Below are 27,805 nucleotides of genomic sequence, written 5' to 3' on the forward strand. Positions count from 1 at the left end.
CGTTTTCAGTGGCCCCAAAATAAAGGTTACTGTCATGTAAATCCAAAATTGAACTTTGAGCAGTTTGATAGTACAGGCCCGGGTTACAATAATTAAAAGTGACAGAGTGTTTTCTCGACTGTCTCAGCCTTCACTCGCGATGCTCCCAGAAGCATCCCCCCTGTTTCTGGCACACTGTCGCACTTAAACACTGGGAGCTGTGCTACGTGTACATTTGACACTGATGAAGTCCACATAATCTGCCCCCCCACTGCTCCTCTGCAGGGTCAAGAGGGGCTGTTTATAGAAGACATCAGCAGCCCAAAGTCCCACAAAAGCCAACACTCACAGGACCATTACTGCAGACTGACGGGCTTTTGGGGAAGTTCTAATCTTCTTATTAAAGCTGCTGAGTTTTGGTGACATCTTTGAATTAGACCATTTGAATGCCAGAATATTTCGTATTTATTTCGTAAATAGTTCATATTTCCCCAAAAAGTTTACCCTGTAAGTGTTAAAGCCTCCAAAAATATTTGGAAATGCTATTTAAAGTTCTTGGAAAGGGCGAATTTGTGTGATTAAAAATGTTGAGTGAAGTCTTTTTTCATACTTCAGAGACATAGATTGGGATATATGTGACATTTAACGTGTCAGTGTCACCCTGATGTTCCAGCAAACAGATAAAGTCACCTTTTGCATTATTGCAAGTTAGATGTGAGGAAATAAGCCTTACTTTTATAGCTACGACATGTTTGACACCGTCCTGCCCCATTTCTGGCTTGCTCTAAAATATATCTGATGCGAGGGTGTGTCTGTTGAAATTCACTTCCTTTATCGTAAATGCATTTCCTCTTTTTCACTTCTGCACCTCTTTATTTCCAGCGGCATAATGTTCCAGTGATGTGCGTTGCTGGCATCATCTCAGCCCCTCGAGAAGTTCATGGGAAAAAGCGTCTGAGGGGAAGGAGCTGAGGGGAGAGGACAGCAGAGGAGCTTTTTACCAGGAGAGAATGGAGGCGACTGCGTGTGGAGTCCGGAGAGACGACGGCCCCGTCTGAAGCTGAGTGAAGTTCAGTTTGAGCTGAGCAGGTGTGAGGGAGTTGGCACAGCTGCTTGGGGATGTTCCTGAAGGTGTTAGAGGTGAGGAGGCTGAGCTCAGTGGCTGCCAGGCTGCAGCTATGGTCGTTGAGGTGAGGTTGCCTCCCTCTTCATCAGTGACCTCGCCGTTTGTCTCACCATGCCGGACGTCTCTGCTGCCTTTGTCTTCTACATCATCCTGGAGCTGCTGATCGCTGCGTTCTCCGTGCTGGGCAATGTGCTGGTCTGCTGGGCCGTGTGCCTCAACAGCAACCTGCAGAGCATCACAAACTTCTTTGTGGTGTCGCTGGCGGTGGCCGACATTGCCGTGGGCGTCCTGGCCATTCCCTTCTCCATCGTCATCAGCACTGGCTTCTGCTCCAACTTCTATGGCTGCCTGTTCATCGCCTGCTTCGTGCTGGTCCTCACCCAGAGCTCCATCTTCAGCCTGCTGGCCATCGCTATAGACCGCTACATCGCAATCAAGATACCGCTCAGGTCAGTGGGGAATCCTCAGTAGCTACAAGTGTGGCTGGGAATACTTCTTGTGCCCTCAGAGGACAAGCAAAAAAAGTTTGATTCCACTTTATAATGAGACAACATGCTTAAAGGATTTATAAGTTGTTATTAGTGGCTTTGTTAGTTGTTAATAAATGGTTTATTAATGCGTTATAGATCAGTCACAAGCTCTTAAAACTACTTTTTGGTTTCCAGGTTTCCTCACTCACTGTGTTATTATTTATTAACAAAATGTACACCTGCAGATTTGAAAGAATAAAACCCCTTTGTTAATGACACTGATGCTGCAGACTAGAGGGCTCATGAGAGAGAAGTAAACTGTGAACATTTATTTATGACTTATAAACATTTACAACTGTATGGAAATTATTCACAACCTGGCAGAACAAAAGTTGAAAAAAATAGTTAATAACTGATCTAAAAGGCATCAGTAAACTTAATAATTAACTATTATTAACACTTGTAGTTGCATTTTAGAAACCCTAAAGGATGCCTCATTAGAAAGTGATATGAAAAGTTCTTGCATGGAAGGAAAGTTAAAAAAAGAGGACAGATATCTTTAGGGAAACTAAATAAGAACCTAGAGATGGTGCATTTAACGTGCTGTAACTTTCCTCTGTCTTTCTTTTCTCATCTTCGTCTAATCTGTTTCTTGGAGGAGAGTTCTCACAATAAAACTTCATATTTCATTTCTATCTATCAGTGAAGCCATGACATTTGAACCTGAGAGTCTTGGCTGAATAAGTGTGTCCAGAAATGGCGTCTCCCATGAGGTTGTGTCTCTCTGGAGCAATCAAACGATTTTGCCCTAATTGCTTATGCAGACTGCGTAACCCCCTGTGTAATAGCACGTTATTATTTTACTCTCTTATGACAGGGTTTGGCAGCCTGTTTGTCTTGAACGTCTGCTTCGATTTAGCATTCAAATTTGCTGTGGATGGTGTGTCTGCAGACATTTAACCTGTCAGTAAGAGAGATGCTGCAGCTCAAGCTGTGACCTCATCACATTAAAAAACACTGAGCCTCAGAGCCGCATCAAGCTCAGCCTTCCTGTTTTCAGTACTCAAACTATTTGTTGTTGCACAGCCTCCTCCTCCCGCTGAAGATACGTGAGGGTTTCTCTGCGTTGTTCTTTGCATTACTGCTGGGGGGGTTGTTTTTGCAGCATTAACCTTTGCACTTTAACATCCCAAGAATGTGATAGAAACAAGCCAAACGTCTCAGCTGCTCTCCCACACTGCGCTACAGGCCTGCTCAAAATAGACTCTTCCTTTGAGGAGTCCTGACAGACTTTGTTTGTTTATCCTTTCTCTTTTAGTTCCGGGATGAGAAGTGCTTCCACAGAGCAATCTTCATATACTGTATACAAAAGATTATTAGATATAATTATTATTAGAAGATTTAGCACAGCCGGCCTGTGGGAAGCAAACCTCAGACTTTCACAGAGTTTTGAGTTGACAGACAGAACTGGCTCTTGATGTTTCTATTGTCTCCCTCTCCAGGTACAACAGCTTGGTGACAGGCCAGCGAGCACAAGGCATCATCGCCATCTGCTGGGTTTTATCCATCATCATCGGTCTGACCCCCATGATGGGCTGGCACAAGCTGCCTGAGGGATTAAACAGCACCTGCTCGCCCGGCCTGATGAAGTGCCTGTTTGAGGAGGTGGTAGACATGAAGTACATGGTCTACTTTAACTTTTTCGGCTGCGTACTGATTCCCTTGCTGCTGATGCTGGCCATCTACCTGTGCATCTTCATGGCTGCTCGCCACCAGCTCAAGCTGATGGAGGTGAAGGCGATTCATGGAGAGAAGTCACGCTCCACGCTGCAGAAAGAGGTCCAGGCTGCCAAGTCTCTGGCCATCATTGTGGGTCTGTTTGTGGTCTGCTGGCTGCCTTTACACATCATCAACTGCTTCACCCTCTTCTGTCCTCAGTGTGCACGGCCTCAGCCCTGGATCATGTATGTGGCCATTATTCTTTCCCACGCCAACTCTGTGGTCAACCCCTTCATCTACGCCTACCGTATCCGGGAGTTCCGGCAAACCTTCCGGAAGATTATTCGGCGCAACATCCTGAACCAGAGGGAGCTGATTGAGAGTAGCAGCAGTATGCGCACCTCCACTCACAACAGCATCACTGACTCCATCAGACTGAAGGCAAACGGCCTCAGCTTGGACCTATTCAATGAACACAGCAGCAGTAGCTCTGAAAGCTCCTACCACTGCCCTACACACATCTCTCCTGTAGGGGGCGGTCTGATGGCAGTATCCAACCCCCCTCTGTCAATCGTCATCTCCCACTGTCCAAAGATGGGCCCTTGTCCACTGCAAGCCCTCAGACATACTCAAATCCCCATAGATCATCATCTGCAGTATGTGGAGCAGCAGCATGACTGCACTGGAGCAGACGTTGTGGAGGATACGGACAAACAGAAGCTTGGCTCTACCAAGGCCACATCACTTTTCAAGCAGCCCAACACAAAGAGTTGCTTTAGCGAGCTGGCAATGATGTCTTGACGTATGCACAGGAGGGACGATTCACTATGAGCACTACTAACTACTGTGAGCTGTGCAGTAAAATGTCAATGTTACCTCAGCAGCAGCTGTCAAAGGATCAGGATAAGCCTCAGTCCACAGTGGAAACAGTGCACTGTAAACAGAGGATGGACAACCAATGACCAACTTAGATCTCCTTGTCAGAAGAAACTGCCTCCACTGCTTTGATGACTGATTGACTAAAAGGCTAAAAGCACTGCTAGTGAGCCAAAGAGGTTGTGCTGCTTCTTAACACCCCACGAGACCAAGAGTGGTTTAAACTGACTGAAAGACTGTCACTTCTATCTTTAAGGTACAGATCATCCAAAAATGGCTCTGCGTTCATTTCAATAAAGAAGAGCAGAAATACAGAGAGAAGGCACAGGATGGACCTCTCACTCTCTGAAAATAAAGGATGGAAAAAGTCTTGATGGTTATCTTTGCAGGATGCCTCTCTTGTTTGACAGCAGCGTCAAATAATACACCATAGTGTGTGAGGAACTTTCATCCTGGCACTGACGGTCTGAATGGGCCTGTGGCTGAAGACAGAACTCATCAATCTTATTATTAAATTATTGATACGTTTTTCATGTTTTCAGGGATATGGATGTAAATGGATTTGACCGTATACCACTACCATGGATCATGGACAGAGGATCATTTCTTATGCAGCGGTGAACCAACATTTGCTTTTAGATTGACCTCATCCTGAAGACCTGCACGGTGCCAAGTTCTCGCTCATTTGCAGAAAGTTAAACATTTTTCACAGCCGACCTGTTCCTTTCTCTTGAATTGTAATTGAGCTTCACGGAGGAGATTTTCATTCCTTCCTATTTCATGGTTGCTGCCTGTGGGCCACATGCTGTTTCTAATTGGACCAAAGAACATGAACAGTACTTTCACTGGTGACAGATCGGTTCCTGTTTGTGTCGACAGCAATGTATTCACACGTTTCACATGTTAAACAGAAAAGACGCCAGAGTTGGTGATGTGATGCTGACATGTAACCTTGTGCTTTTGTTTGCTCAGTGTGACTTGACTGTATGCCTATTTAAGTTATATTCATGTAAATGGTGACTTCTGAGACAGTTTGATGAGTGATGGGGAATGCTTTGAAGAGGATTGTGAATGATTACACTTAAATCAAACTCGTTGAAGAAGTTCTGTTTCTCGTGATGAGCTCATCCTCAGCTGTTGCCCTGCACAGACTTCTGTCTTTGAATAAATCTTTTTACATTTTCAAAGTGGACTCATTGTATTCGTGTTCGGCAACGGCCACAAAATGTTCCCAGTCAGTCTTCAGTAGCTGTAGGAGCAGCTCCAGGCTTACCATGGGCTTCTCACCAGGCAGGCTCATGTTTCATATCAGATCTAGACTAGAAGTCTATAGAACTGAGTCAGGGATCTGGTTTGCTCGTTCTGGGAAATAGTTAGTTAAGCAGACAAACTATATTTGGAGTTCCTTATTTTCCCAGCTTTTTTGGCCATTCCCATGAGAGTTCAGGTTACAGTGCACAGGGCCCACTTCTTTTTGAAAGCTTCCCCAGGGGCCGTTGGTGCTTTTTTAAAGAGCCACGGCAGAGACCTCCTGAGTCGTGCTCTGCTGCTGTCCTGTGTGGCATCGTCTCCTCAGCTGAGTCATATCAAGGTTAAGATGCGACATTTTATGTTATTGCAGCTCTATTGATATCCAGTGAAAACACTTGTGATTGCAAAAGAACCATATTTGTTTATTTGTTAGAAATAATCTTGTTGACAGCTGCTCTGATCAGTATTTTATATAGTTTGATATTTGGGGAAATGTGCTTGCCCCCACATTGCTGTTGATTTTGCACCACTGTAATACTGAACTGTACACTGTTAATGGAGAGGTAATAGTTACTACAGTTGTCATTCAGCTGTTTTTCTTGCAAACTGAATTTCAAACTTGGACTGTCTCCCTCAGCTTCAGATTAAAACTGGATAAAAATTCCCTTCATGGGTTTTACAGTAAGTAGAAACAGTGCTGGGTCAGGCTAGTTCATTTCTCGGTTCCAATCTGTGGCGGGAAACAATAAAAAGCCTCTTTTTTTTTCAGTCAGTCTTGACATCACTGTCCAACAGCTATAAATTCAGAGTGCCAGTCTGTCTGTGTGTGGAGACTCCATGGATACAAGCAACAGCGGTCCCTTGTCCCCTCATTAAAGGCCTCAGCTTTGAAAAGGAGAAGAAGAGGAGGATGATGCAAAGGAGGTGTGTTTGAGTGTGTGTCTGTTGTATTCACCATCTCTGCATTATGTGGGCCAGTTCATGCAGTCTCTCCCTCAGAGCTGAGTCTTTGTCACAAAGTGTAGACCACAACACAGATTTAACAGCCTCTGTTGTTTCACTTGGTGCCCAGGCCAAAGTTACGTCTCGAGCTCTTTGGAATAAACAGATGCTTTCAACTGCTGGTTAGTAGCAGCACTGCTGGAGCTTGACTGCAGTCAGGACTACAACATGTTTGTCACTATCCTGTTTGGAGGTTAGTAAAGTTCCTGCATTTCTTCATTTCTCTATTTAAACTGCAGAGGAGGATTAAACCTGGTATTTGAAATTTACTGGAAATTGTCGCGACATATATTCAATATGGTGGAAAACGGTTGCTGATATTTCGTATGATAGAGACCTGTTTTGTTTTATAAGAGCATATAGCTGAGTAAAGGGACAGTAAAGTCACAATTATCACAGCGTCAAAGTGCAGAGTTTAACTGTGTAACGTTATGTTTTTAATAGATGTTACAACATATTGTTCTTGACAGACAGCAAGATGGAGATGTTCAATCTCAACTGTAAGCTGATAAACTTCCTCCATCATTTAAAGGAGAGGTGCGGTCTGGACTTCAAAGGTACTGAGCAGACAACCATTACTGAGACTCAGTTGGTCATTCTGATTCCTTTATTACCCAATCAACTGATTAGGAATATGTTAGTAATCAGTATCAGCTATCGCGTTCATAACTTGAATAATAAGTCAAAAAATGTATTTTTTCTTTCATTGTGTTTTGGCTGTAAGTACAGAACATTTCATGTGAAGTATAAAAAATGCATGAATCCTTGGTGTAGAGTGTGTGGACCTGATGGACGGCAGCGGCAGAGTGATGAACCTGGAGGGGAAGCAGCAGAGTATGGCTCTGACCAGCAGCGTGCTGGAGGAGAGGCAGTACTACGTCCTCCTGCGAGTGTGCAGTGAGTCCATCGAGGTGTCAAAACCTCATCTAGTTAACTGTCTCTGGCATGAATAGAATCCAAGAGTCCAACTTTCTAAGATATCTATTATGTGGGAAAGGGTCAGTGATATGTGACAGAACTAAGAAATTGTAGTGCTTTTTAACGTATGGTAACATCAGTGTTTGACTGATAAAATTGTCATATTTACAACTTTAATTATAGGTTAGGAAAGTAAGAATGTAAAAGTAGGATTTTGCTTGATTTAAGTGGGTGTTTCTCTGGTATATAAATAAATACGTATAATATGATAAAAGGTTTAATAAAGAACGTTTTGATTGTGGAGGATATAGTCATTCAAACTCTCAGTTTGCTGCTCATGATGCTTTTCAACAGGAGCAGAAAGTGTTTTTTGTTATGTAGGAAGGAGCTGCAAACTCTGAGCTTGTCCTGCTGGTTTAAAACAAATGAACGTTCAAAACTTTCCTTCCCTTCAGGAGATGACGATACTGGAGGTCGGAAGTATGTGTCTCTCCTTAATAACTTCAGCCAGAGTCATCCTGAGTTAACAGGTAAGAAGATCCGTCAGCAGAGGGAAAGAAAAAGACTTCATGAAACCGAGCAGTGTTGACCCACCAGCACACAGTGGCTCTCTGAGGCCTCCTGTTGGCCAAAGCCATGTTTACAATTAAAAAAGTCTCACCACATAAGACACATTGGTCTGTCGACTGTTCTGCTGCAGAGCTGCTGAGGAAACTGTCAAACCCCGACAAGGAGCGAGACCGAAAGATCAGAGGACGGACACAGAGGAGCAAACAAACCAGGAGCAAAACCGTCTCTGCAAATGACAGCAGACACCAAAAGAAATAGTTTCTATATGAGCCATGACGGACTTCTGAGTCTGATTTCTTCAGACACATTTCTGTAGAACACCTGCAACACAACCTGATGTGTTGACACACAGACTGGCTATACTTTATGTCCTGCATCCATGCAAACAATCCGTTAAGTGTATCAGATATAGGACTTTAGCAAATGCATGTTTTCTATTTTAGTAGCCTGTACTACTGAGTTTTAAGCAACCGTGTCTGAGAAGATGGTTGAAACTGTTCAGTAATGCATGAATGCTGTGAATAAAAGACAGTGTCACGTCTCATTTTGTTAATTCACACGTAGCTTCAATCCCACAGCTGAACAAAAGGCTTTCAGCAAACTGCTCCAACCACCAAGGTTTGGACACAGCCACCTTCAGATGTGATATCACAAACAGGTCTGATACAGAAAATCAGGAAAACATTCTTTAAGTTTCACAAAGTGGTTATATTGCATTGTTTCAATTTATATGTAATGTGAAGATGACCGAAAGGAGCACCGGTGGCATGAAGAATTGAGAATTAATATACGTGAAAGTTCACATCATGAAAAACAGTATTAAATGTATGTATTATTGTGGCATTACCTATGACAGGTTGTGTTATTCTGTATTAACGGAGTATGGGCCACCGATGTGTGTGTGCACCTGTAGGAATGAGTCCGTAAGAAGGCAGCATGTGTGTCATCTAACAATGAGGAATGGGTGCATTAGTGAGGAGAGGCCCCTGTGCTCACCAGCCTCCACGCTGCACATCAATAATACACTGCATTAAGGAGCTGTTTGCTATTTTTACTGAAGAGACACATCAGTCTTTCTGACACAAGGAAGCTCAGCTCATATGTAACCGCACTATAAAATGAATCTCTTTAGTCGTTTATCACAGCTTGCTGTTGGACTCAGACAGTGTTTTTTTTTTTTAACCTTTCCCTACTCTGCAGAGAGAAATTGCTTAATATTCATTTCATGGCTTTATCATTGTAACATCATGTCCACATGTCACAGTGGGAAAAACACAGTGACATGAAGGATGGCTGAATTCCATTTAGCTGCTTCAGCCTCAGGGTCCTGGTGTTGTTCGTGCTTGGGACGGCCTATAGACCTGGTTCTGCACTCGGAGGTGATGCTTTTTGTCAAATAAGCATCACCAGTGTATCACACTGAGGGACAAGTGACAAATCACATTCTCACAAACATGCTCCACCAATGACCATCTGAGCCATCCATTGTCATCATCACCCTTTGCTACCGTTTGTCCCTCCCGTCAGAAGCCTCTCTCAAAATCACGAGTGAGGCATAACGTGTGGGTGTACATATGCTTCAAGTAATACGTAAATGAACATGGGCTTTTGTGTGTTTGTTGATGTAATGTAGGAAAGTTCAAAGCATTTTCACCGTCAGCCTGATTCTGACCACCTAACTGTCGTCACTTCATGTAGGAACTAGTTAACCCGATCCCGATCCTTGCTGCTCTCATATTTAAAAGCAAGTGATTGCCCAGTGTTGCAACAAACACTACCTCTCCACCTCTAGAGATAGAGTTGTGTCTCTCTCTCTGTGTGTGTTTGCAGTGAGCTGCTGGCTAAATTCTGCCTTAAGCTCACACACGCGTTCACACACGCGGAGGGATACAGACAGCAAATTAACCCGTCTAACCCAAAATCCAGTACTGCGTCAGCCTACGTGAAAATCCGGAAGATTGCGTAACAAGTGTCATATATAGAACTTTGAAACAGTCAGTGACAGCAGACAGAAGTCGGAAACCCGCAGGGCACCGCAGACATGTCCGCATGTGAGTTCGAGTCGCTGGAGAAGTCTCTGGAGACTCACCTTCCAGAGGCTGAGCTCACTGAAGTGAAGCGCATTCTATTCGGGAAGGAGACAGAGTGAGTTATCGCGAGAAAACTTGTTTGTTGAATTGTTGTGAACGAGGTCTATAAACCATAGAACTGATTTCCTTTTGCAGATTCTGCTCAGTTTGCTCTTGGTAAATTATTGTTCTGCTGAGTGGACTTTGGTCAGAGCTGCAGTCCACCACACGAAACCTTTAACTTTTAACCTGTCCAGAGAAAGGAGCACTCCATCAAGAAGTTTAACACTTTATACATGATGTTTGTGTGTGCAAGCAGGCCTCACAAAGGCAATGATACACACTTAGTGATGATGGTGTTACTGCTGAATGTATGTCCAGCACACAGGATGAATCATACACAAGGGGGAATATATAAATAATATAAATGTAATGTAATTATTTTCACTGTTGACTCATTTGCAGAGAATTTTCTCCATTCGTTGATTACATCCTTTGTCAATGAAATGTCAAATAATATTGAAAAATGCCTATTATAATATGTCAGAGCACAAGCTGAAGGACTTAAGAGCTTCTTCTGTCCAGCCAACAGTAGAAAACCTGAAGATATTCAGTTTACTAATGAAGGAAAGGCAGAAAATCTTCATATCTGAAAAGCTGCACCAGCAAATGTTTGACTTCAAAGATCCATCGATTATCACAGCAGTTTTCTTGAACAAACTTGTCATCAGGGCCATGTGGTTTATTTAGACATACCCTCCAATGCTCTGTGGTATTCGCACAGACACTGATTTGACTGTCTAAGAAGAATACACTAAAAACAAGGACACAAAGGATTCACTCACTATTGGCTGACAGACACCTGACAAAACATCTTTACATTGTGCTCAGTCGTGTCAAAGAATCAGGGTCAAATGTGCTTCCTGTCCTGCTCTCTGGGTGTCTACCGTGTGAACACTTCTTCTCTGTGGCAGGAAGTTGGACCTCCCTGTGTGTGCTGTGGAGGCCGCCTCTGAGCATGACTTTGAGCTGAAGGGTTACAGGTTTGAAGCTGTGCAGGAACAACTGAGGCCGCCCAGAAGGATCCGTGTGGGGCTGGTTCAGCACCACATTGTTCTGTCCACTGATGCCCCCATCCTGGATCAGGTGTGGAGTGAGATACACTTATTTACCAAACACTGCACAGCAATTCGGCAGACCTGTTGTGGGATCAGTGGGTAGAGAGAGACACATGCTGAACATTTGATAGAAGCAGCTGTTCTGGTAACGGGTGTAAATCCTCCACAGATCAATGCCATGCATAGCCGGGTTGGTGAAATGGTTGAGGTGGCAGCCATGTGCGGTGTGAACATCATCTGCTTTCAGGAGTTCTGGAGTGAGTGCCTTTATGAGGCAGAACTGCACAGTACATATCAGCCAGTAGAGAAGACTAACCTGCCTTTTGCTGTCCACAGCCATGCCCTTTGCTTTCTGCACCCGCGAAAAACAACCATGGATGGAGTTTGCAGAGTCTGCAGAAGAAGGGAACACCACACGCTTCTGCCAAGAGGTGAGATTACAGAAGTCTGACACACTGCAATGATAAGCTTCACTACACAACACAAGCCCAGTAACACTCATTTCTGTCATCAGCTGGCCAAAAAATACAACATGGTGGTCATTTCTCCCATTCTGGAGCGAGAAGAGGTGCACAGCACCGTGTGGAACACAGCCGTGGTGATCTCCAACTCTGGAAATGTGCTGGGAAAGACCAGGAAGCACCATATTCCCCGGGTTGGAGACTTTAATGAGGTGAGAGCGTGTTTGTTGTCACACTACTGTATGCGATCCACTGCATCTGTATGAAACGAACTGCTCTGCTCACAATGTGTATTTTACTCTCAGTCTACATATTACATGGAGGGCAACACTGGTCACACAGTGTTCCAGACACAGTTTGGGAAGATAGCTGTGAATATCTGCTATGGGCGCCATCACCCTCTCAACTGGTTCATGTACAGTGTGAATGGAGCTGAGATCATCTTCAACCCCTCAGCTACTGTTGGAGCTCTCAGGTAAGGGACAAAATGGAGCAGGTTTTACTTCTGGCATATTAACAGTATACTTCAGTATCATATGCTCTCATGTTTGCTCTGTGGTGACTTGATTGAACAGAAATATGCAACATGTAATTGACCAGACCTGCTGCTGCTCTATACTGTTACATATACATTACACTGTCATACATTCATCAACAGTAATGTTATTTCTGCTCTCCAGTGAGCCCATGTGGCCTATAGAGGCCAGGAATGCTGCGATAGCTAACCACTGTTTCACTTGTGCCATCAACCGTGTTGGGACGGTAAGTCAGTCTCTAGACCTGCAGTCTGTCTGCAGTCATGCATGTAGGTCTGATAAGTGAGGGCATATGAAAGCACATAGGACTCTGCTTTTGACACCCAAGTGCAGAGCTGTAGACAAAATGTGGCTTTTGGGGATAAAGTGGGTTTTTAGTGGGTGTGGTTTGGTTAGAAAAATGGGTAACCAGAAGTCTTATGTTTATACTATTTGATCATTTTCAAGCTGTTTATAATTTTTTTTTTTTTAAGTAAATGTTACATAAATTGTGCTAAAAAAAGAAGCCAAAAAAACAAAACAAAAACAAAAACAAGAAAACAGTCCACAAGAAACGGTCCCTCGAAACAATGTCACTGAAATTTTTCACACAAATATGGGATTAGTTACTCAGTTATTGCTCAGGGGTGTCAACTCAGCTGCTGAATGAGCCCTGCTGATAGCTTGGTAGCTTGTGTGACTTTATGCACATTCTTGTATTTCATACAGGAACATTTCGAAAGTGAATTCACATCTGGCGATGGAAAAAAAGGTAAGACATCTATTTCCTGAATGGAGAAATCCTTCATTTTCACTGAACTTCTTTCACCTATAAAGTGAACGGAGTGCAGCCAAATCTAAATTTTCACTGCTGAGATAACCTTTCCTAGTCCGTCATGTTTGGTCTTACATACAGCAAACAGCCGTTAGTGGCAGCGTGAATTGTTTCAGTGCCACCTACAGGCAGCTCTCCTGACTTTTGCAGCTCACCATGACTTCGGACACTTCTATGGATCCAGTTATGTGGCGGCTCCTGATGGCAGCCGTACCCCCGGGCTCTCCAGGACCCGTGATGGACTACTGGTGGTGGAAATGGATCTCAACCTGAACAGACAAATCAGCGACAAATGGACTTTTAAGGTACGAATAACACGGCATGACATAAATGTCAGCAGCTTCCCTTTAAGTGACATTTTGGCCGTTGTGTCTGTTTGGTCGTGCAGGGATGGGATGGTTGCATATTGGGCATATTTGCTGAAGAGCCAATGGTTTTTGGAAGCTTTGTAGTAATGCGGACACAATAAAAACACAGTCTATTCTCTGGGACGACTGTTTATTCTGTCCTTATTTTGCAGATGACTGGGCGGTATGCTGAGTATGCCGAGGAACTTGCTCAGGTTGTCAGACATGATTTCAAACCCAAGATAGTGAAGGAGTAGATGACAATCCACTGAAGTGCATTTAAGTATCAAACACACAGAGCTCAGTTCATTTCATTCCAATTTCTGTGTTGATAATTGTCAGGTGTGCCAGATTGGCTCTATGTTGTTTCCATCTCTTTATCACAGAAAGCTGAATTCGAAGTCATACCAGAGCCCTGTTCTTTACAGGTGGATAACTAACGTACCATATCTCGATTCCACGGTTGATGACTTAAGCCTGCACTTTTCAGTTCTGTGAAGTTAACAGTGACAATACTGGGATAATGCTAAAACTGTGTTGTAACGATAGCACAAATGGAGAAGAGTCACAAAGTTAATGAACTGACTTTGTGATGTTACACAACAGTATCTATCTTAAGCTTGCTAACAGCAGCTAACCTTAGCCACTGTAAGATTTTCTGATGAGACCATTACTGTCAGTCTCTGGCAAAATGTTAGTATATGATGAGGTTCAAGGTGTAAGCGCCTCATTAAATGCTCATGTACCAAAGAAAAATGACAGGAGCATATGTTTAAACCCTTTAATCACAACATAATAAATGCAGCTCTATGTTTAATAAAAAATAAAGTTTGCTGTTTAAAACGTGTTGTTCATTCTTACCAAAAAGCACAACCTGGAAGAAATCACTTTTCATACATTCAGAAAAGCAATTTCATGGTAACATTTTTAATTTAGATAACATTTAATTTATGTCTGGTTTGAAAAGCATAGTGCAAAAATGTATACATAATAACAAAACTAAAAAACTGAACTAAAACTGAGGGACAATGAGGAAATTACCAGGTCTTCACTGCTTTCAGAGAGCAGGACGGAGTCCAAATTACACATTTGTTCTGCAGCATGATCAAAACAAACAATGCACCATATACCCAGCATGTTGCCATGACACCAAAGCAAGTGAGTGCCCAGTGTTGCAACACACACGAGTTCACACCGGAGGGATACAGAGGGTTAATTAACCTGCCTAACCCCAAAGCCAATGCTTCGTCAGCCTACGTGAAAATCTGGAGGATTGCGTAACAAGCGTCATATATAAAATGTTGACACAGTCGGTGACAGCAGGCAGAAGCCGGAAACCCGCAGAGCACCGCAGACATGTCCGCATGTGAGTTCGAGTCGCTGGAGAAGTCTCTGGAGACTCACCTTCCAGAGGCTGAGCTCACTGAAGTGAAGCGCATTCTATTCGGGAAAGAGACAGAGTGAGTTATCGCGAGAAAACTTGTTTGTTGAATTGTTGTGAACCAGGTCTGTAAACCATAGAACTGATTTCCTTTTGCAGATTCTGCTCAGTTGGTCCTGATAAATTATTGTTCTGCTGAGTGGACTTTGGTCAGAGCTGCAGTCCACCACACGAAACCTTTAACTTTTAACCTGTCCAGAGAAAGGAGCACTCCATCAAGAAGTTTAACACTTTATACATGATGTTTGTGTGTGCAAGCAGGCCTCACAAAGGCAATGATACACACTTAGTGATGATGGTGTTACTGCTGAATGTATGTCCAGCACACAGGATGAATTATACACAAGGGAGAATATATAAATAATATAAATGTAACGTAATTATTTTCACTGTTGACTCATTTGCAGAGAATTCTCTCTTGATTACATCCTTTGTCAATGAAATGTCAAATAATATTGAAAAATGCCTATTATAATATGTCAGAGCACAAGCTGAAGGACTTAAAAGCTTGTTCTGTCCAGCCAACAGTAGAATACCTGAAGATATTCAGTTTACTAATGAAGGAAAGGCAGAAAATCTTCATATCTGAAAAGCTGCACCAGCAAATGTTTGACTTGAAAGATCCATCGATTATCACAGCAGTTTTCTTGAACAAACTTGTCATCAGGGCCATGTGGTTTATTTAGACATACCCTCCAATGCTCTGTGGCATTCGCACAGACACTGATTTGACTGTCTAAGAAGAATACACTAAAAACAAGGACACAAAGGATTCACTCACTATTGGCTGACAGACACCTGACAAAACATCTTTACATTGTGCTCAGTCGTGTCAAAGAATCAGGGTCAAATGTGCTTCCTGTCCTGCTCTCTGGGTGTCTACCGTGTGAACACTTCTTCTCTGTGGCAGGAAGTTGGACCTCCCTGTGTGTGCTGTGGACGCCGCCTCCGAGCGTGACTTTGAGCTGAAGGGTTACAGGTTTGAAGCCGTGCAGGAACAACTGAGGCTGCCCAGAAGGATCTGCGTGGGGCTGGTTCAGCACCACATTGTTCTGTCCACTGATGCCCCCATCCTGGATCAGGTGTGGAGTGAGATACACTTATTTACCAAACACTGCACAGCAATTCGGCAGACCTGTTGTGGGATCAGTGGGTAGAGAGAGACACATGCTGAACATTTGATAGAAGCAGCTGTTGTGGTAACGGGTGTAAATCGTCCACAGATCAATGCCATGCATAGCCGGGTTGGTGAAATGGTTGAGGTGGCAGCCATGTGCGGTGTGAACATCATCTGCTTTCAGGAGTTCTGGAGTGAGTGCCTTTATGAGGCAGAACTGCACAGTACATATCAGCCAGTAGAGAAGACTAACCTGCCTTTTGCTGTCCACAGCCATGCCCTTTGCTTTCTGCACCCGCGAAAAACAACCATGGATGGAGTTTGCAGAGTCTGCAGAAGAAGGAAACACCACACGCTTCTGCCAAGAGGTGAGATTACAGAAGTCTGACACACTGCAATGATAAGCTTCACTACACAACACAAGCCCAGTAACACTCAATTCTGTCATCAGCTGGCCAAAAAATACAACATGGTGGTCATTTCTCCCATTCTGGAGCGAGAAGAGGTGCACAGCACCGTGTGGAACACAGCCGTGGTGATCTCCAACTCTGGAAATGTGCTGGGAAAGACCAGGAAGCACCATATTACCCGGGTTGGAGACTTTAATGAGGTGAGAGTGTGTTTGTTGTCACACTACTGTGTGCAATCCACTGCATCTGTATGAAACGAACTGCTGTGCTCACGATGTGTATTTTACTCTCAGTCTACATATTACATGGAGGGCAACACTGGCCACACAGTGTTCCAGACACAGTTTGGGAAGATAGCTGTGAATATCTGCTATGGGCGCCATCACCCTCTCAACTGGTTAATGTACAGTGTGAATGGAGCTGAGATCATCTTCAATCCCTCAGCTACTATTGGAGCTCTCAGGTAAGGGACGAAATGGAGCAGGTTTTACTTCTGGCATATTAACAATATACTTCAGTATCATACAGCCGTGGCCAAAAGTTTTGAGAATGACACCAATATTCATTTTCACAAAGTCTGCTGCCTCAGTTTTTATGATGGCAATTTACATATACCCCAGAATATTATGAAGAGTGATCAGATGAATTGCAATTGATTGCAAAGTCCCTCTTTGCCATGAAAATGAACCTAATCCCCCAAAAACATTTACACTGCATTGCAGCCCTGCCACAGAAGGAATGGCTGACATCATGTCAGTGATTCTCTCGTTAACACAGGTGAGAGTGTTGATGAGGACAAGGCTGGAGATCACTCTGTCATGCTGATTGAGTTAGAATATCAGACTGGAAGCTTTAAAAGGAGGGTGGTGCTTAAAATCATTGTTCTTCCTCTGTTAACCATGGTTACCTGCAAGGAAACATGTGCAGTCATCACAAAAAGGGCTTCACAGGCAAGGATATTGCTGCTAGTAAGATTGTAGCAACCATTAATCGGATCATCAAGAACTTCAAGGAGAGAGGTTCAGTTGTTGGGAAGAAGGCTTCAGGGCATCCAAGAAAGTTCAGCAAGCACCAGGACCGTCTCCTAAAGTTGATTCAGCTGTGGAATCGGGGCACCACCAGTGCAGAGCTTGCTCAGGAATGGCAGCAGGCAGGTGTGAGTGCATCTGCATGCACAGTGAGGCGAAGACTTTTGGAGGATGGCCTGGTGTCAAGAAGGGCAGCAAAGAAGCTACTTCTCTTCGGGAATAACATCAGGGACAGACTGATATTCTGCAAAAGGTACAGGGATTAGACTGCTGAGGACTGGGGGTAAAGTCATTTTCTCTGATGAATCCCCTTTCTGATTATTTGGGGCATCCGGAAAAAAGCTTGTCCGGAGAAGAAAAGGTGAGTGCTACCACCAGTCCTGTGTCATGCCAACAGTAAAGCATCCTGAGACCTTTCATGTGTGGGGTTGCTTCTCAGCCAAGGGAGTGGGCTCACTCACAATTTTGCCTAAGAACACAGCCATGTATGAAGAATGGTACCAAAACATCCTCGGGGAGCAACTTCTCTCAACCATCCAAGAACAGTTTGGGGACAAACAATGCCTTTCCCAACAAGATGGAGCACCTTGCCATAAGGCAAAAGTGATAACCGAGTGGCTCGGGGAACAAAACATCGAATTTTGGGTCCATGGCCAGGAAAGTCCCCAGACCTTAATCAATCCTCAAATGGTGGGTGGACAAACAAAAACCCACAAATTCTGACAAACTCCAAGCATTGATTATGCAAGAATGTGCTGTCATCAGTCCGAATGTGGCCCTGAAATTAACTGACAGCATGCCAGGGCAAATTGCAGAGGTTTTGAAAAAGAAGGGTTGACACTGCAAATATTGACTCTTTGCATAAACTTACTGTTATTGTCAATAAAAGCCGTTGACACTTGTGAAATGCTTGGAATTGTACTTCAGTATACCATAGTAACATCTGACAAAAAGATCTAACAACACCGAAGCAGCAAACTTTGTGAAAACCAATACTTTTGTCATTCTCAAAACGTTTGGCCATGGCTGTATGCTCTCATTTGCTGTGTGGTGACTTGATTGAACAGAAATACGCAACATGTAATTGACCAGACCTGCTGCTGCTCTATACTGTTACACATACATTACACTGTCATACATTCATCAACAGTAATGTTATTTCTGCTCTCCAGTGAGCCCATGTGGCCTATAGAGGCCAGGAATGCTGCGATAGCTAACCACTGTTTCACTTGTGCCATCAACCGTGTTGGGACGGTAAGTCAGTCTCTAGACCTGCAGTCTATCTGCAGTCATGCATGTAGGTCTGATAAGTGATGGCATATGAAAGCACATAGGACTCTGCTTTTGACACCCAAGTGCAGAGCTGTAGACAAAATGTGGCTTTTGGGGATAAAGTGGGTTTTTAGTGGGTGTGGTTTGGTTAGAAAAATGGGTAACCAGAAGTCATATGTTTATACTATTTGATCATTTTCAAGCTGTTTATAAATTTTTTTTTTTTTTTTGGAAATGCTACATAAATTCTGCTAAAAAAAGAAGCAAAGAAAACAAGAAAACAGTCCACAAGAAACGATCCCTCGAAACAATGTCACTGAAATATTTCACACAAATATGGGATTAGTTACTCAGTTATTGCTCAGGGGTGTCAACTCAGCTGCTGAATGAGCTCTGCTGATAGCTTGTGTGACTTTATGCACATTCTTGTATTTCATACAGGAACATTTCAAAAGTGAATTCACATCTGGCGATGGAAAAAAAGGTAAGACATCTATTTCCTGAATGGAGAAATCCTTCATTTTCACTGAACTTCTTTCACCTATAAAGTGAACGGAGTGCAGCCAAATCTAAATTTTCACTGCTGAGATAACCTTTCCTAGTCCGTCACGTTTGGTCTTACATACAGCAAACAGCCGTTAGTGGCAGCGTGAATTGTTTCAGTGCCACCTACAGGCAGCTCTCCTGACTTTTGCAGCTCACCATGACTTAGGACACTTCTATGGATCCAGTTATGTGGCGGCTCCCGATGGCAGCCGTACCCCCGGGCTCTCCAGGACCCGTGATGGACTACTGGTGGTGGAAATGGATCTCAACCTGAACAGACAAATCAGCGACAAATGGACTTTTAAGGTACGAATAACACGGCATGACATAAATGTCAGCAGCTTCCCTTTAAGTAACATTTTGGCCGTTGTGTCTGTTTGGTCGTGCAGGGATGGGATGGTTGCATATTGGGCATATTTGCTGAAGAGCCAATGGTTTTTGGAAGCTTTGTAGTAATGCGGACACAATAAAAACACAGTCTATTCTCTGGGACGACTGTTTATTCTGTCCTTATTTTGCAGATGACTGGGCGGTATGCTGAGTATGCCGAGGAACTTGCTCAGGTTGTCAGACATGATTTCAAACCCAAGATAGTGAAGGAGTAGATGACAATCCAGTGAAGTGCATTCAAGTATCAAACACACAGAGCTCAGTTCATTTCATTCCACTTTCTGTGTTGATAATTGTCAGGTGTGTCAGATTGGCTCCATGTTGTTGTTTCCATCTCTTTATCACAGAAAGCTGAATTCGAAGTCAAACCAGAGCCCTGTTCTTTACAGGTGGATAACTAACGTACCATATCTTGATTCCACAGTTGATTAGCCACTGTAAGATTTTCTGAGACCATTACTGTCAATCTCTGGCAAAATGTTAGTATATGATGAGGTTCAAAGTGTAAGCGCCTCATGAAATGCTCATGTACCAAAGAAAAATGACAGGAGCATATGTTTAAACCCTTTAATCACAACATAATAAATGCAGCTCTATGTTTAATAAAAAATAAAGTTTGCTGTTTAAAACGTGTTGTTCATTCTTACCAAAAAGCACAACCTGGAAGAAATCACTTTTCATACATTCAGAAAAGCAATTTAAATTTAAATAACATTTAATTATGTCTGGTGTGAAAAGCATAGTGCAAAAATGTATACATAATAACAAAATTAAAAAAACTGAACTAAAACTGAGGGACAATGAGGAAATTACCAGGTCTTCACTGCTTTCAGAGAGCAGGACGGAGTCCAAATTACACATTTGTTCTGCAGCATGATCAAAACAAACAATGCACCATATACCCAGCATGTTGCCACGACACCAAAGCACAAGATGTTGTTTCTTCCCGTGAAATGAAAGAAACTGGCGAGTTCATGTTTCAGTATGTCGATCCACTGTCCGAGTTCTTCTGCAGGTTGACTCCCATAGACACACTATGGAATATTGCATTGAACTAATGTTGTTATTTGATGCTCATGTGACACACACACACACACACACACACACACACACACACACACACAGGGCATTAATTACCTGAGGCTCTCAAAACACAACTACTTCCTGTATTCCCTGCTGATAGATTCATCAGAATAAAAAGTGACTGAGAGGTGAGTTCAGAGGATTTTTTTTTTTTTTTTTTTTTTTTTTCAAAAAAGGCAAGTGGAGGTGAGGCTTCAGACGTCAACACTGAACAGCAGAAATAAACTGGATATACTAATGTCATCATCAGCCCTGAATTATGTGCACCCTATTTCCTGGTAATTCCTATTCTACATCATGATTCCCACATTTCATCCACTGTAGTTTCACAAGTCTGAATAACTCAGCTCACAGTTTGAGATTTCAACAGCTCCGAATATTTGAGCAACCACAGTCATTAAAATTCAACAAGGACACAATAAAATTCATGTGAACCATCTGCTCATCTCAAAAAGGAGTTCAACTTAGATTATTGAACCTCTCAGCTGTTAATCCTTCACATGTCGTGGAGCATTGACTGTATAAGAGGGAATAAGAGCGGGAAAAATGCAGCTAAGTGCCTTCATGTGAGCAGGTGGGGCTTATTAGCACCAGAGAAGATGGCCCAAAGGATATGTGACAATGGACAACAGGAGGAGCCACTGGTCCAACACTGTTGACCTGCAGCATCATGTCACTAGAACGATGGGCTGAGGAGGAGTAACACATAAATCCATCTTCAATGTCCATCAACTCTCCTTAAAGATGAAAAGGATGTCCTCATCTGTCCCATAGCTCCGCCGAGCTTCCTCAAAGTTACTGACGCTGGTGCAGCACACCCCTGAATGAAACACACACACACACACACACACACACACACACACACACACACACACACACCTGTAAGATCCAAACTGAAGACATAACTTGTTACTAGCAGTCAAGAAATGATGCTAATTTGGTTATGTTAGCATACTAACACACTAAACTAAGAGGGTGAACATTGTGAACATTACACCTGCTGAAATAAGTGTGTTAGTCACGTTAACTGGCTGATGTTAGCCTTCAAATCACGCTGTGTGCCCACAGAGATGCTAAGCATGACTTTTAGTCTTGTTGTGCAATGAAGATGTGATTTTGCATGATCAATCAAACATCACTGCTTGCATCCTAATTATCACAATAGTCAGCTGTTTCACAAATTGTTGTGAAAGACTACAGCTAACAATCAGTTTCATTAGGCTGATGATTATTTTTTGATTGATCTGTTAATGGCTTAGCCAAAAAATGCCTGGAAACAGTTAAAAATGCCTCTTCCAGGTTGTTTGAGGCGAAGGTTGGCCACTGACAACCTGACAACCTGAAAGTACCTGGAATACTTTGTATTTTCTGTGTTGTCTGACCAACAGCAGTTGAGGTTGTCTGGTACCTGGTAGGGTATTCCAGGTATTCCAGGTACTTCCAGGTTGTCAGAGGCCAAGGCCAAGGTTGGCCACTGACAACCTGAAAGTACCTGGAATACTGTGTATTTTCTGTGTTGTCTGACCAACAGTCCAAAAGCCAAACTGTTATGTAATGTACAAACATATGAGATAAAAGCAGCAAATCCTTACATTTGACAAACAGGCACTGCAAACGTTTGACATTTTTGCTTGATAAGTGACTTAGACAATTAAATAAGAATCAAAGGTGTTGGTGATTATTTTTCTGACAATTTAGCAATGAATCTGCTAATTGTTTCAGCACTGTTTTAAAAAAAAACCTAAAATCCTTTAACGTGTTGAGAAGGAAACGCGTATCATGGCATCCAATTCCACCGTCTTTCATTATATTTTCCAACCTTCTCCGCTGCAGTTCACTGATACTCTAATTGCTTTTATTCATATACAGTTGGTGCTTTGGACATATGAGATTACTCACTGTCAGAATACGCAGGGTTGTTGTATAAAATACAGCCAGTGGTCCTGTTGAAGCCGCACACTACCACAAAGTGACCCTGGTACTCTGGTTTCCTGCAGAAACACTTCTGGCCCACAGGCAGGAAGCAGCAGTATTTGACAGGCGAGGAGCAGAGTTCACATGTCAAGACGATGGCGTTGACCAGCACTATGGCAACGTGGCCCTGCTCCAGATGAGACTGGATTTCCTGAACGGTGACAGAACTATGGAAAGATAAACAGATGGTAAGTCTACTTTGTCTGAGGCAAAACAGGTCGTCCACATGAAGAGTAATAAAGAGCAAACTCACCATTTCTTCACCACCACACCTTTGTCATCTGCTTTAAGGAAGAGCTCATTCACTCTGTCTTCTTCTGTATCAAAATGTTTCTTATAAAAGGACTGCAAACCACACCGAAAGACAACAGAGGTACAGTCACACACACAGAACTGGAAAAAATTCAATCTGTCAAATCAGGCAGGGACAGTACTCAAAGCTTAGACTCTGCAAAGTACCTGATTCCTAAAGCCCTTATCAACGCCCAGAGTCTGCGTGCAAAAGCAGTGTTTGATTCCTAGATGACACATGAGGTAGGCCAGATCAATAGTCCACACACTCTCAGTCAACTTCAGCTCCCAGCATGCTCTCTGAAACTCCTCATCACTGACAGGATGGAGGTACCTGCAAGATTGGACAATTAGAGACTGTAAATCCGTCTGGGTTAACAATTTCAACGTGCTTAGATATTAAGAACACCTTTGACCGACTGCACGGTGCCAAAGAACATTAATGATTCCAGAAGTTGGCAGCTTTACAGGGCACTTACTTGAGGACCATCCTGGAGCAGGCTAAGCCACAGTCCCAGTGGTACAGTTGCCGAATGACAGGTACATTCAGCAAGACGGCATCCTCTGAGAAAACCCATGGTGTTATTTTAGTACTCCTTAAAAACTGACGGTGCTATCAAAAACAATGTCTGCTCAAATCGTATGTGTGAATTTCTTTTAATATCAGCTTGTCACTCACCTGTCATTCTGTTGTGTTCTTTCTTAGACAAGCGGCCAACTAGCTAAGTCAAGACAAGCTGGTCAGTCTTGTTTACAGTATTTAAGCCTCATCGATGTTAACTGGGAGAGACCAGCTGCCAAACTGCAAGTTTAGCTGTCAGGCTAACAGTATCATTAACTAGTCTGTTAGCAGGTTCGCTGCTTATACAGCGAGGCTAGCTGCTCGACGAACACAACGCACAATTACTAGTTAACGAAACAAATGAGGCATAAAAGTTAGAAAAAACTATATTTTAACAAGTTTTTGTGACGCTGCCTCCCTCTACAAGGCTCTTCAGCTCCACTTCTCTGTTGCTTGCTAGCATACTGAGAAGCTTCTTGTGTGGTTATGCTGTCACTTAAAGTTATGCTGCCCCCGCGCGGTGAGGGGGACTCATCGTTAATCTGTGACTGAGACTGGAAGGTAACATTTCTTACACTCATTCTTCACAGTTAATCAGTTTTATTGAAGAATTCATACAATGTCGAAGATCTGTTTTCATGCCAATTATTTTAGAGCAGGGTCAGATTCTTCTGTAGAAAAATGTTCCCACGTTGGTGTGACCATGCTACTGGGTTCCATAGGCTGTGCCCATTGACACCTGTATTTTAAAATTAGAAGAAACAGATGAACTGTGGGACAAAGCTAGACCAAAAAAATACATCTTTTATTCAAGACTAGTTACTGCAGCAGTGAGGAATGTAACACATGACAGTGAAAGATCAGTCACTTACTGATTCTGTGTCAGCATCCTCATTCAGATATGTGACTTTGTGTCGACTGTAAAGATCTCGTTTTCTCATGCATGTCAACATGAACCAGTCAGAAACTATGGGAACCTGTGGGAAAACACTTAGATTCTGTGTATTATTACTTTTTCTGGAAAGCATATTTCAACTGAACATGTCAACTCACCAAACTGAGGAATGACAAGGCTGCACCCAAGTTCACTATGGTTGGTACTATTCCAAATTTTCCTGCCTGCAAGACAAACGAACCGCCCCAGATATCGTCAAAGCAGAGAGAACATGCACATTTTGCTGATGAAGTCATTTCAATTCCAGTATTCATTCAGGCCTCACAGTTCCAAATACAATGACGTCAAACCGGATCCCGTACGCTTTGATTAAGGTTCTAGTTTCTTCTCCAGCTGGGGTCTTGTAGTACTTTGCAAACCTAAAAGCAATGTTTTTTTAATACTTTTGTCCCCATCTTCATCCATTTATTAATAAGCATTTTTAAAAAATGGTTTCACCTGAAGTTGAATCCAGGAGCCACATTATTGACAGGATTTTTATTGTCCAGCCTGCGGAAGCTGTATTTAGGATAACACTTTCTTGCCCACCAGTCCAGGTCACAGCTCCAGTCAATTATAATACCAAGGATACCACCCTTTAGAAACATGAAAAATAAATTCATCATCTAACTGCATGTAAGTGTAGACAAATATGATGCTGTAATCCCTTGTGAAAGAAGTGACAAATCAAATTAAAGGGAGATAAGAGATGAGAGATAATGCAGTGTGAGGGGACTAAATTATACGCTAAAAAACATTTTAGAAAACGGTGTTATTTTGAATTCTGGGCATACCTTCACAGCCATGTCTTGAAATTCCTCTCCAGCCTCTGAAACGATGTGTTTGAGGCGGAATATGGGGCAGTACGGGTCTGTCGTACGATTGAATTCACACCTCTTCAGGTATGAGGAGTTAATATGTGGCAGTATGTTCCTTCTGAGGGACGAAGACATACGCTTGATATCATGACGGACAATCAAAAAGCATGTTAGCATGCAATGTACTGCTCAGAGCCATCTGTTTTTACAGTGAGGAACACTGACCTGTGAAAGTTGAACTTTGGGTATGTTACGCTGTTTTTGATCAACACAGTGAAGTTCTCTGCTGCAGCCAGGAGTGCACGTCTGTGGGACAGGGAAGCAACATGTCCACCCATACATACATTATACAGTCATTACTTAGAAATTGCATAACGTTGCATGTATTCTTACTCAGGCAGCTTTGTGTCTATTTCAAGAGGGCACCATGACAACACCTCACAGGTCTGGACAGTCGTGGAATAGTTCTCACACAGCCCCGTCAGTACACCTGAGTGGAAAGTTTGTCTGTGTGGTATCACGTAATTTACAGCTGATGCATGAACACATATCAGTTTGATGGCACACAGTGAGGAAGGCCTACCATTTCCCCGAGGATCGCTGTATCCCTCGATACAGTCACAATCATCCACACAGGTAGTTGATGGGCTTGGAAGCTGGAGGAGAAATCACCTGTTAATGTGTCAACTGATGTGACCCTGTGAGCATGAGGCAATGAGGACATCCGCATCAGAAAGCCTTTTTTAGTGAATTTACTGGCCTGAGCTTCTACGACTATTCTGTAACACTCCCACGCACATATCTTCAACCTCAGGAAACTTTCTTGTGTTAAGGCCCAAAATGTGTTGTGTGAGGTCACAGTGACCTTTGACCACCCGAATCTAATCAGTTCATCCTTGCATCTTCCTTCCTCAGCCGTGGCTGGTCCAACAGGGTGCAAAGTTACTTGTGCTTAAATAGCATTTCATCTTCATCTGGTGTGTTAGCATGCTAACATTTGCTAAGTAGCACTAAGTACTAAGTCCAGCTGAGGCTAATGGGAATGGCATTAATTTTGCAGTTATTTGGTCATAAACCAAAACACTGGACAAAGAAGAATTTTGACCGAATCCTGGTGCTTTCACTGAAAACCAAAAATGTCAACTTCATGGTGCTGCTAGAAGAAAAGCAAGACATCACCAAAGTAATGAAGATGCATAGTCTAAGCACCATGAAATCCAATCCATTCAGTAGTCCTTGAGATACTTCAGTCTGGATCAAAGTGATGTTCCCCTCCATAGAGCTGCACCACAAGCACAGGTAGCCAAACATTTGTTGGCTCCAGTTTTCCAAAAGTGAAGATTACGTATCAAAGCACATTAAAGACGTGGCTTTGGCCTCTTTAAAATTGTGATGGACATTACTGAAATTAGTTTCTGACATGTTAGACTATCAATCATTTCACTGGGACACTAACTGACAGATTCTAATCATTTATTTAAAAAAGCCATTAGTTGCAAAAGATCAAAAATTAGCCTAAAGTCTAACGACATGCAGTGAATCAACAAATCCTGTTTGCACTAAAACTGTGCGAGCAGGAATATCGTTGGATGTCATATCACGTAGCATCAGTCACTCACCTCAGGGCAACGGGACTGAATTTGACGAGGTGTAACGACCATATTCGTTAACACAAAGAATGAATGATCACCCTGTCACACAGGGGAGAAGCACAGATGACACAACGCACTGATATCATCTTAACATACAGATCAGGTGAGCACAATTACCATATCATACACCAAGAATGATGAGTTAAGAAGGAGTGTGTGTTTGTAATACAGATGAAACAATACCTGAGGTGGGATAACATAATCAGCCACGTCCCAAAATCGGGGGTCCATGTCAGATGTGTTGGTGAAAGCAAAACCTTTTACTTTGGTGGTGACTGTACTGATGACAGAGTCTGTGTCCTGGTAGGCCTTCTGCACCACACACACATACCTGCAGGTTTACAGCAGAATGACACTTTAACAGTGCAATCACCAGGCAGCTCATTACAACAGCATTTCATGACGAGTTTAGCTTTAGATCCACATTTTATCAACCCAGCACAATGTTCCACATCTAAGCTTTTTGTTACTCACCCCACCACATACAGCACCACCAGAAGCTGGGTGAACCTGAACACGCATCCTACCTGTATGCTTGGAATAACCAGTGTTTTTGGTGTTTCATAATCAAACACATAATGCAGACAGCTCTGGCAGCAGCCTGCAGTCCTGCTCATCGCTGCACCACACACACACCAGTGATGCACTGTGCAGTAATGATGAGTGGACATACTGCAGCTGCTCTTATTCAAATCATTGTATTCAAATCATATTCAGTGCGTGGACACATCTTTGGTCTCAGCACGTTTTACCTAGAGTGGACATACAGTGGGGTTAAACAAACCATATACAGAACAGGCTGGACAACAGCACTTTCTATAGTTTCTCACCTTAGTAAAAGTGGTGAGTCAGACATGATTCAGTGCAAAAATAAGTTCGCATCGAGCTGGTCGATGTCATAGTCACACATTGAAAAGAGAAGGTGAATTTTATAACCACTTTGGCACTGATGCTGGGCTGCTGTCTGCACTGTGGATGACTGGTGCTGTTGTTCCTGTGCTCATACTTCAGTCTGACCCACCACAGCAACG

The 27,805-nt window shown here is 43.0% G+C and overlaps 6 protein-coding genes across 6 annotated transcripts; 4 read left to right on the plus strand and 2 right to left on the minus strand.

Moving 5' to 3' along the window:
• The first annotated feature begins 1,087 nt into the window (after positions 1 to 1,087).
• On the plus strand, positions 1,088 to 4,223 carry adora2aa (adenosine A2a receptor a). The gene is made up of 2 exons (XM_076731575.1): positions 1,088 to 1,554; positions 3,078 to 4,223. Exons 1-2 carry the CDS (start codon positions 1,217 to 1,219, stop codon positions 4,093 to 4,095), a joined length of 1,356 nt encoding a protein of 451 aa, XP_076587690.1. The 5' UTR covers positions 1,088 to 1,216; the 3' UTR covers positions 4,096 to 4,223.
• A 2,174-nt stretch (positions 4,224 to 6,397) lies between these two features.
• c8h22orf15 (chromosome 8 C22orf15 homolog) lies at positions 6,398 to 8,454 on the plus strand. Its single transcript, XM_076731577.1, has 5 exons — positions 6,398 to 6,616; positions 6,894 to 6,980; positions 7,198 to 7,320; positions 7,797 to 7,871; positions 8,042 to 8,454. Exons 1-5 carry the CDS (start codon positions 6,592 to 6,594, stop codon positions 8,167 to 8,169), a joined length of 438 nt encoding a protein of 145 aa, XP_076587692.1. The 5' UTR covers positions 6,398 to 6,591; the 3' UTR covers positions 8,170 to 8,454.
• Positions 8,455 to 9,835: 1,381 nt separating this feature from the next.
• LOC143321299 (beta-ureidopropionase-like) lies at positions 9,836 to 14,096 on the plus strand. The gene is made up of 10 exons (XM_076731576.1): positions 9,836 to 10,056; positions 10,955 to 11,126; positions 11,268 to 11,355; positions 11,435 to 11,529; positions 11,613 to 11,771; positions 11,865 to 12,034; positions 12,240 to 12,321; positions 12,804 to 12,846; positions 13,060 to 13,214; positions 13,430 to 14,096. The coding sequence occupies exons 1-10, from the start codon at positions 9,953 to 9,955 to the stop codon at positions 13,511 to 13,513; spliced, it is 1,152 nt and encodes a 383-aa protein (XP_076587691.1). The 5' UTR covers positions 9,836 to 9,952; the 3' UTR covers positions 13,514 to 14,096.
• Positions 14,097 to 14,560: 464 nt separating this feature from the next.
• On the plus strand, positions 14,561 to 19,702 carry LOC143321262 (beta-ureidopropionase-like). Its single transcript, XM_076731496.1, has 10 exons — positions 14,561 to 14,716; positions 15,608 to 15,779; positions 15,921 to 16,008; positions 16,088 to 16,182; positions 16,266 to 16,424; positions 16,518 to 16,687; positions 18,425 to 18,506; positions 18,966 to 19,008; positions 19,222 to 19,376; positions 19,592 to 19,702. The coding sequence occupies exons 1-10, from the start codon at positions 14,613 to 14,615 to the stop codon at positions 19,673 to 19,675; spliced, it is 1,152 nt and encodes a 383-aa protein (XP_076587611.1). The 5' UTR covers positions 14,561 to 14,612; the 3' UTR covers positions 19,676 to 19,702.
• Positions 19,703 to 21,104: 1,402 nt separating this feature from the next.
• gucd1 (guanylyl cyclase domain containing 1) lies at positions 21,105 to 23,831 on the minus strand. Its single transcript, XM_076731497.1, has 6 exons — positions 23,488 to 23,831; positions 23,288 to 23,372; positions 22,977 to 23,142; positions 22,771 to 22,862; positions 22,443 to 22,684; positions 21,105 to 21,363 (listed from the first exon to the last, which is right to left on the minus strand). Exons 1-6 carry the CDS (start codon positions 23,492 to 23,494, stop codon positions 21,272 to 21,274), a joined length of 684 nt encoding a protein of 227 aa, XP_076587612.1. The 5' UTR covers positions 23,495 to 23,831; the 3' UTR covers positions 21,105 to 21,271.
• A 162-nt stretch (positions 23,832 to 23,993) lies between these two features.
• Positions 23,994 to 27,391, minus strand: p2rx4b (purinergic receptor P2X, ligand-gated ion channel, 4b). The gene is made up of 12 exons (XM_076731495.1): positions 27,249 to 27,391; positions 26,958 to 27,105; positions 26,742 to 26,813; positions 25,706 to 25,778; positions 25,516 to 25,612; positions 25,348 to 25,428; positions 25,099 to 25,240; positions 24,764 to 24,900; positions 24,591 to 24,684; positions 24,424 to 24,489; positions 24,243 to 24,347; positions 23,994 to 24,109 (listed from the first exon to the last, which is right to left on the minus strand). The coding sequence occupies exons 1-12, from the start codon at positions 27,389 to 27,391 to the stop codon at positions 24,077 to 24,079; spliced, it is 1,191 nt and encodes a 396-aa protein (XP_076587610.1). The 3' UTR covers positions 23,994 to 24,076.
• Positions 27,392 to 27,805: the final 414 nt, after the last annotated feature.

The sequence above is a fragment of the Chaetodon auriga genome, chromosome 5 (genome assembly GCF_051107435.1).
Source record: "Chaetodon auriga isolate fChaAug3 chromosome 5, fChaAug3.hap1, whole genome shotgun sequence".
NCBI classification, from domain to species: Eukaryota; Metazoa; Chordata; class Actinopteri; order Chaetodontiformes; family Chaetodontidae; genus Chaetodon; species Chaetodon auriga.

Coding starts and splice junctions, on each gene's coding strand:
- adora2aa (XM_076731575.1), top strand. CDS start 1,217: ATGCCGGACGTCTCTGCTGCCTTTGTCTTCTACATCATCCTGGAGCTG. Junction 1,555..3,077: donor GCAATCAAGATACCGCTCAG/GTCAGTGGGGAA, acceptor CTCCCTCTCCAG/GTACAACAGCTTGGTGACAG.
- c8h22orf15 (XM_076731577.1), top strand. CDS start 6,592: ATGTTTGTCACTATCCTGTTTGGAG. Junction 6,981..7,197: donor GTGCGGTCTGGACTTCAAAG/GTACTGAGCAGA, acceptor TCCTTGGTGTAG/AGTGTGTGGACCTGATGGAC. Junction 7,872..8,041: donor GAGTCATCCTGAGTTAACAG/GTAAGAAGATCC, acceptor GTTCTGCTGCAG/AGCTGCTGAGGAAACTGTCA.
- LOC143321299 (XM_076731576.1), top strand. CDS start 9,953: ATGTCCGCATGTGAGTTCGAGTCGCTGGAGAAGTCTCTGGAGACTCAC. Junction 11,772..11,864: donor GGGTTGGAGACTTTAATGAG/GTGAGAGCGTGT, acceptor TTTTACTCTCAG/TCTACATATTACATGGAGGG. Junction 12,847..13,059: donor ATCTGGCGATGGAAAAAAAG/GTAAGACATCTA, acceptor TGACTTTTGCAG/CTCACCATGACTTCGGACAC.
- LOC143321262 (XM_076731496.1), top strand. CDS start 14,613: ATGTCCGCATGTGAGTTCGAGTCGCTGGAGAAGTCTCTGGAGACTCAC. Junction 16,183..16,265: donor CCACACGCTTCTGCCAAGAG/GTGAGATTACAG, acceptor TTCTGTCATCAG/CTGGCCAAAAAATACAACAT. Junction 16,425..16,517: donor GGGTTGGAGACTTTAATGAG/GTGAGAGTGTGT, acceptor TTTTACTCTCAG/TCTACATATTACATGGAGGG.
- gucd1 (XM_076731497.1), bottom strand. Junction 23,143..23,287: donor TGCTCCAGGATGGTCCTCAA/GTAAGTGCCCTG, acceptor CCAATCTTGCAG/GTACCTCCATCCTGTCAGTG. Junction 21,364..22,442: donor CAACCCTGCGTATTCTGACA/GTGAGTAATCTC, acceptor TGTTTCATTCAG/GGGTGTGCTGCACCAGCGTC.
- p2rx4b (XM_076731495.1), bottom strand. CDS start 27,391: ATGAGCAGGACTGCAGGCTGCTGCCAGAGCTGTCTGCATTATGTGTTT. Junction 27,106..27,248: donor GTGGTGCTGTATGTGGTGGG/GTGAGTAACAAA, acceptor GTAAACCTGCAG/GTATGTGTGTGTGGTGCAGA. Junction 25,779..26,741: donor TTCAGTCCCGTTGCCCTGAG/GTGAGTGACTGA, acceptor TTTCTCCTCCAG/CTTCCAAGCCCATCAACTAC.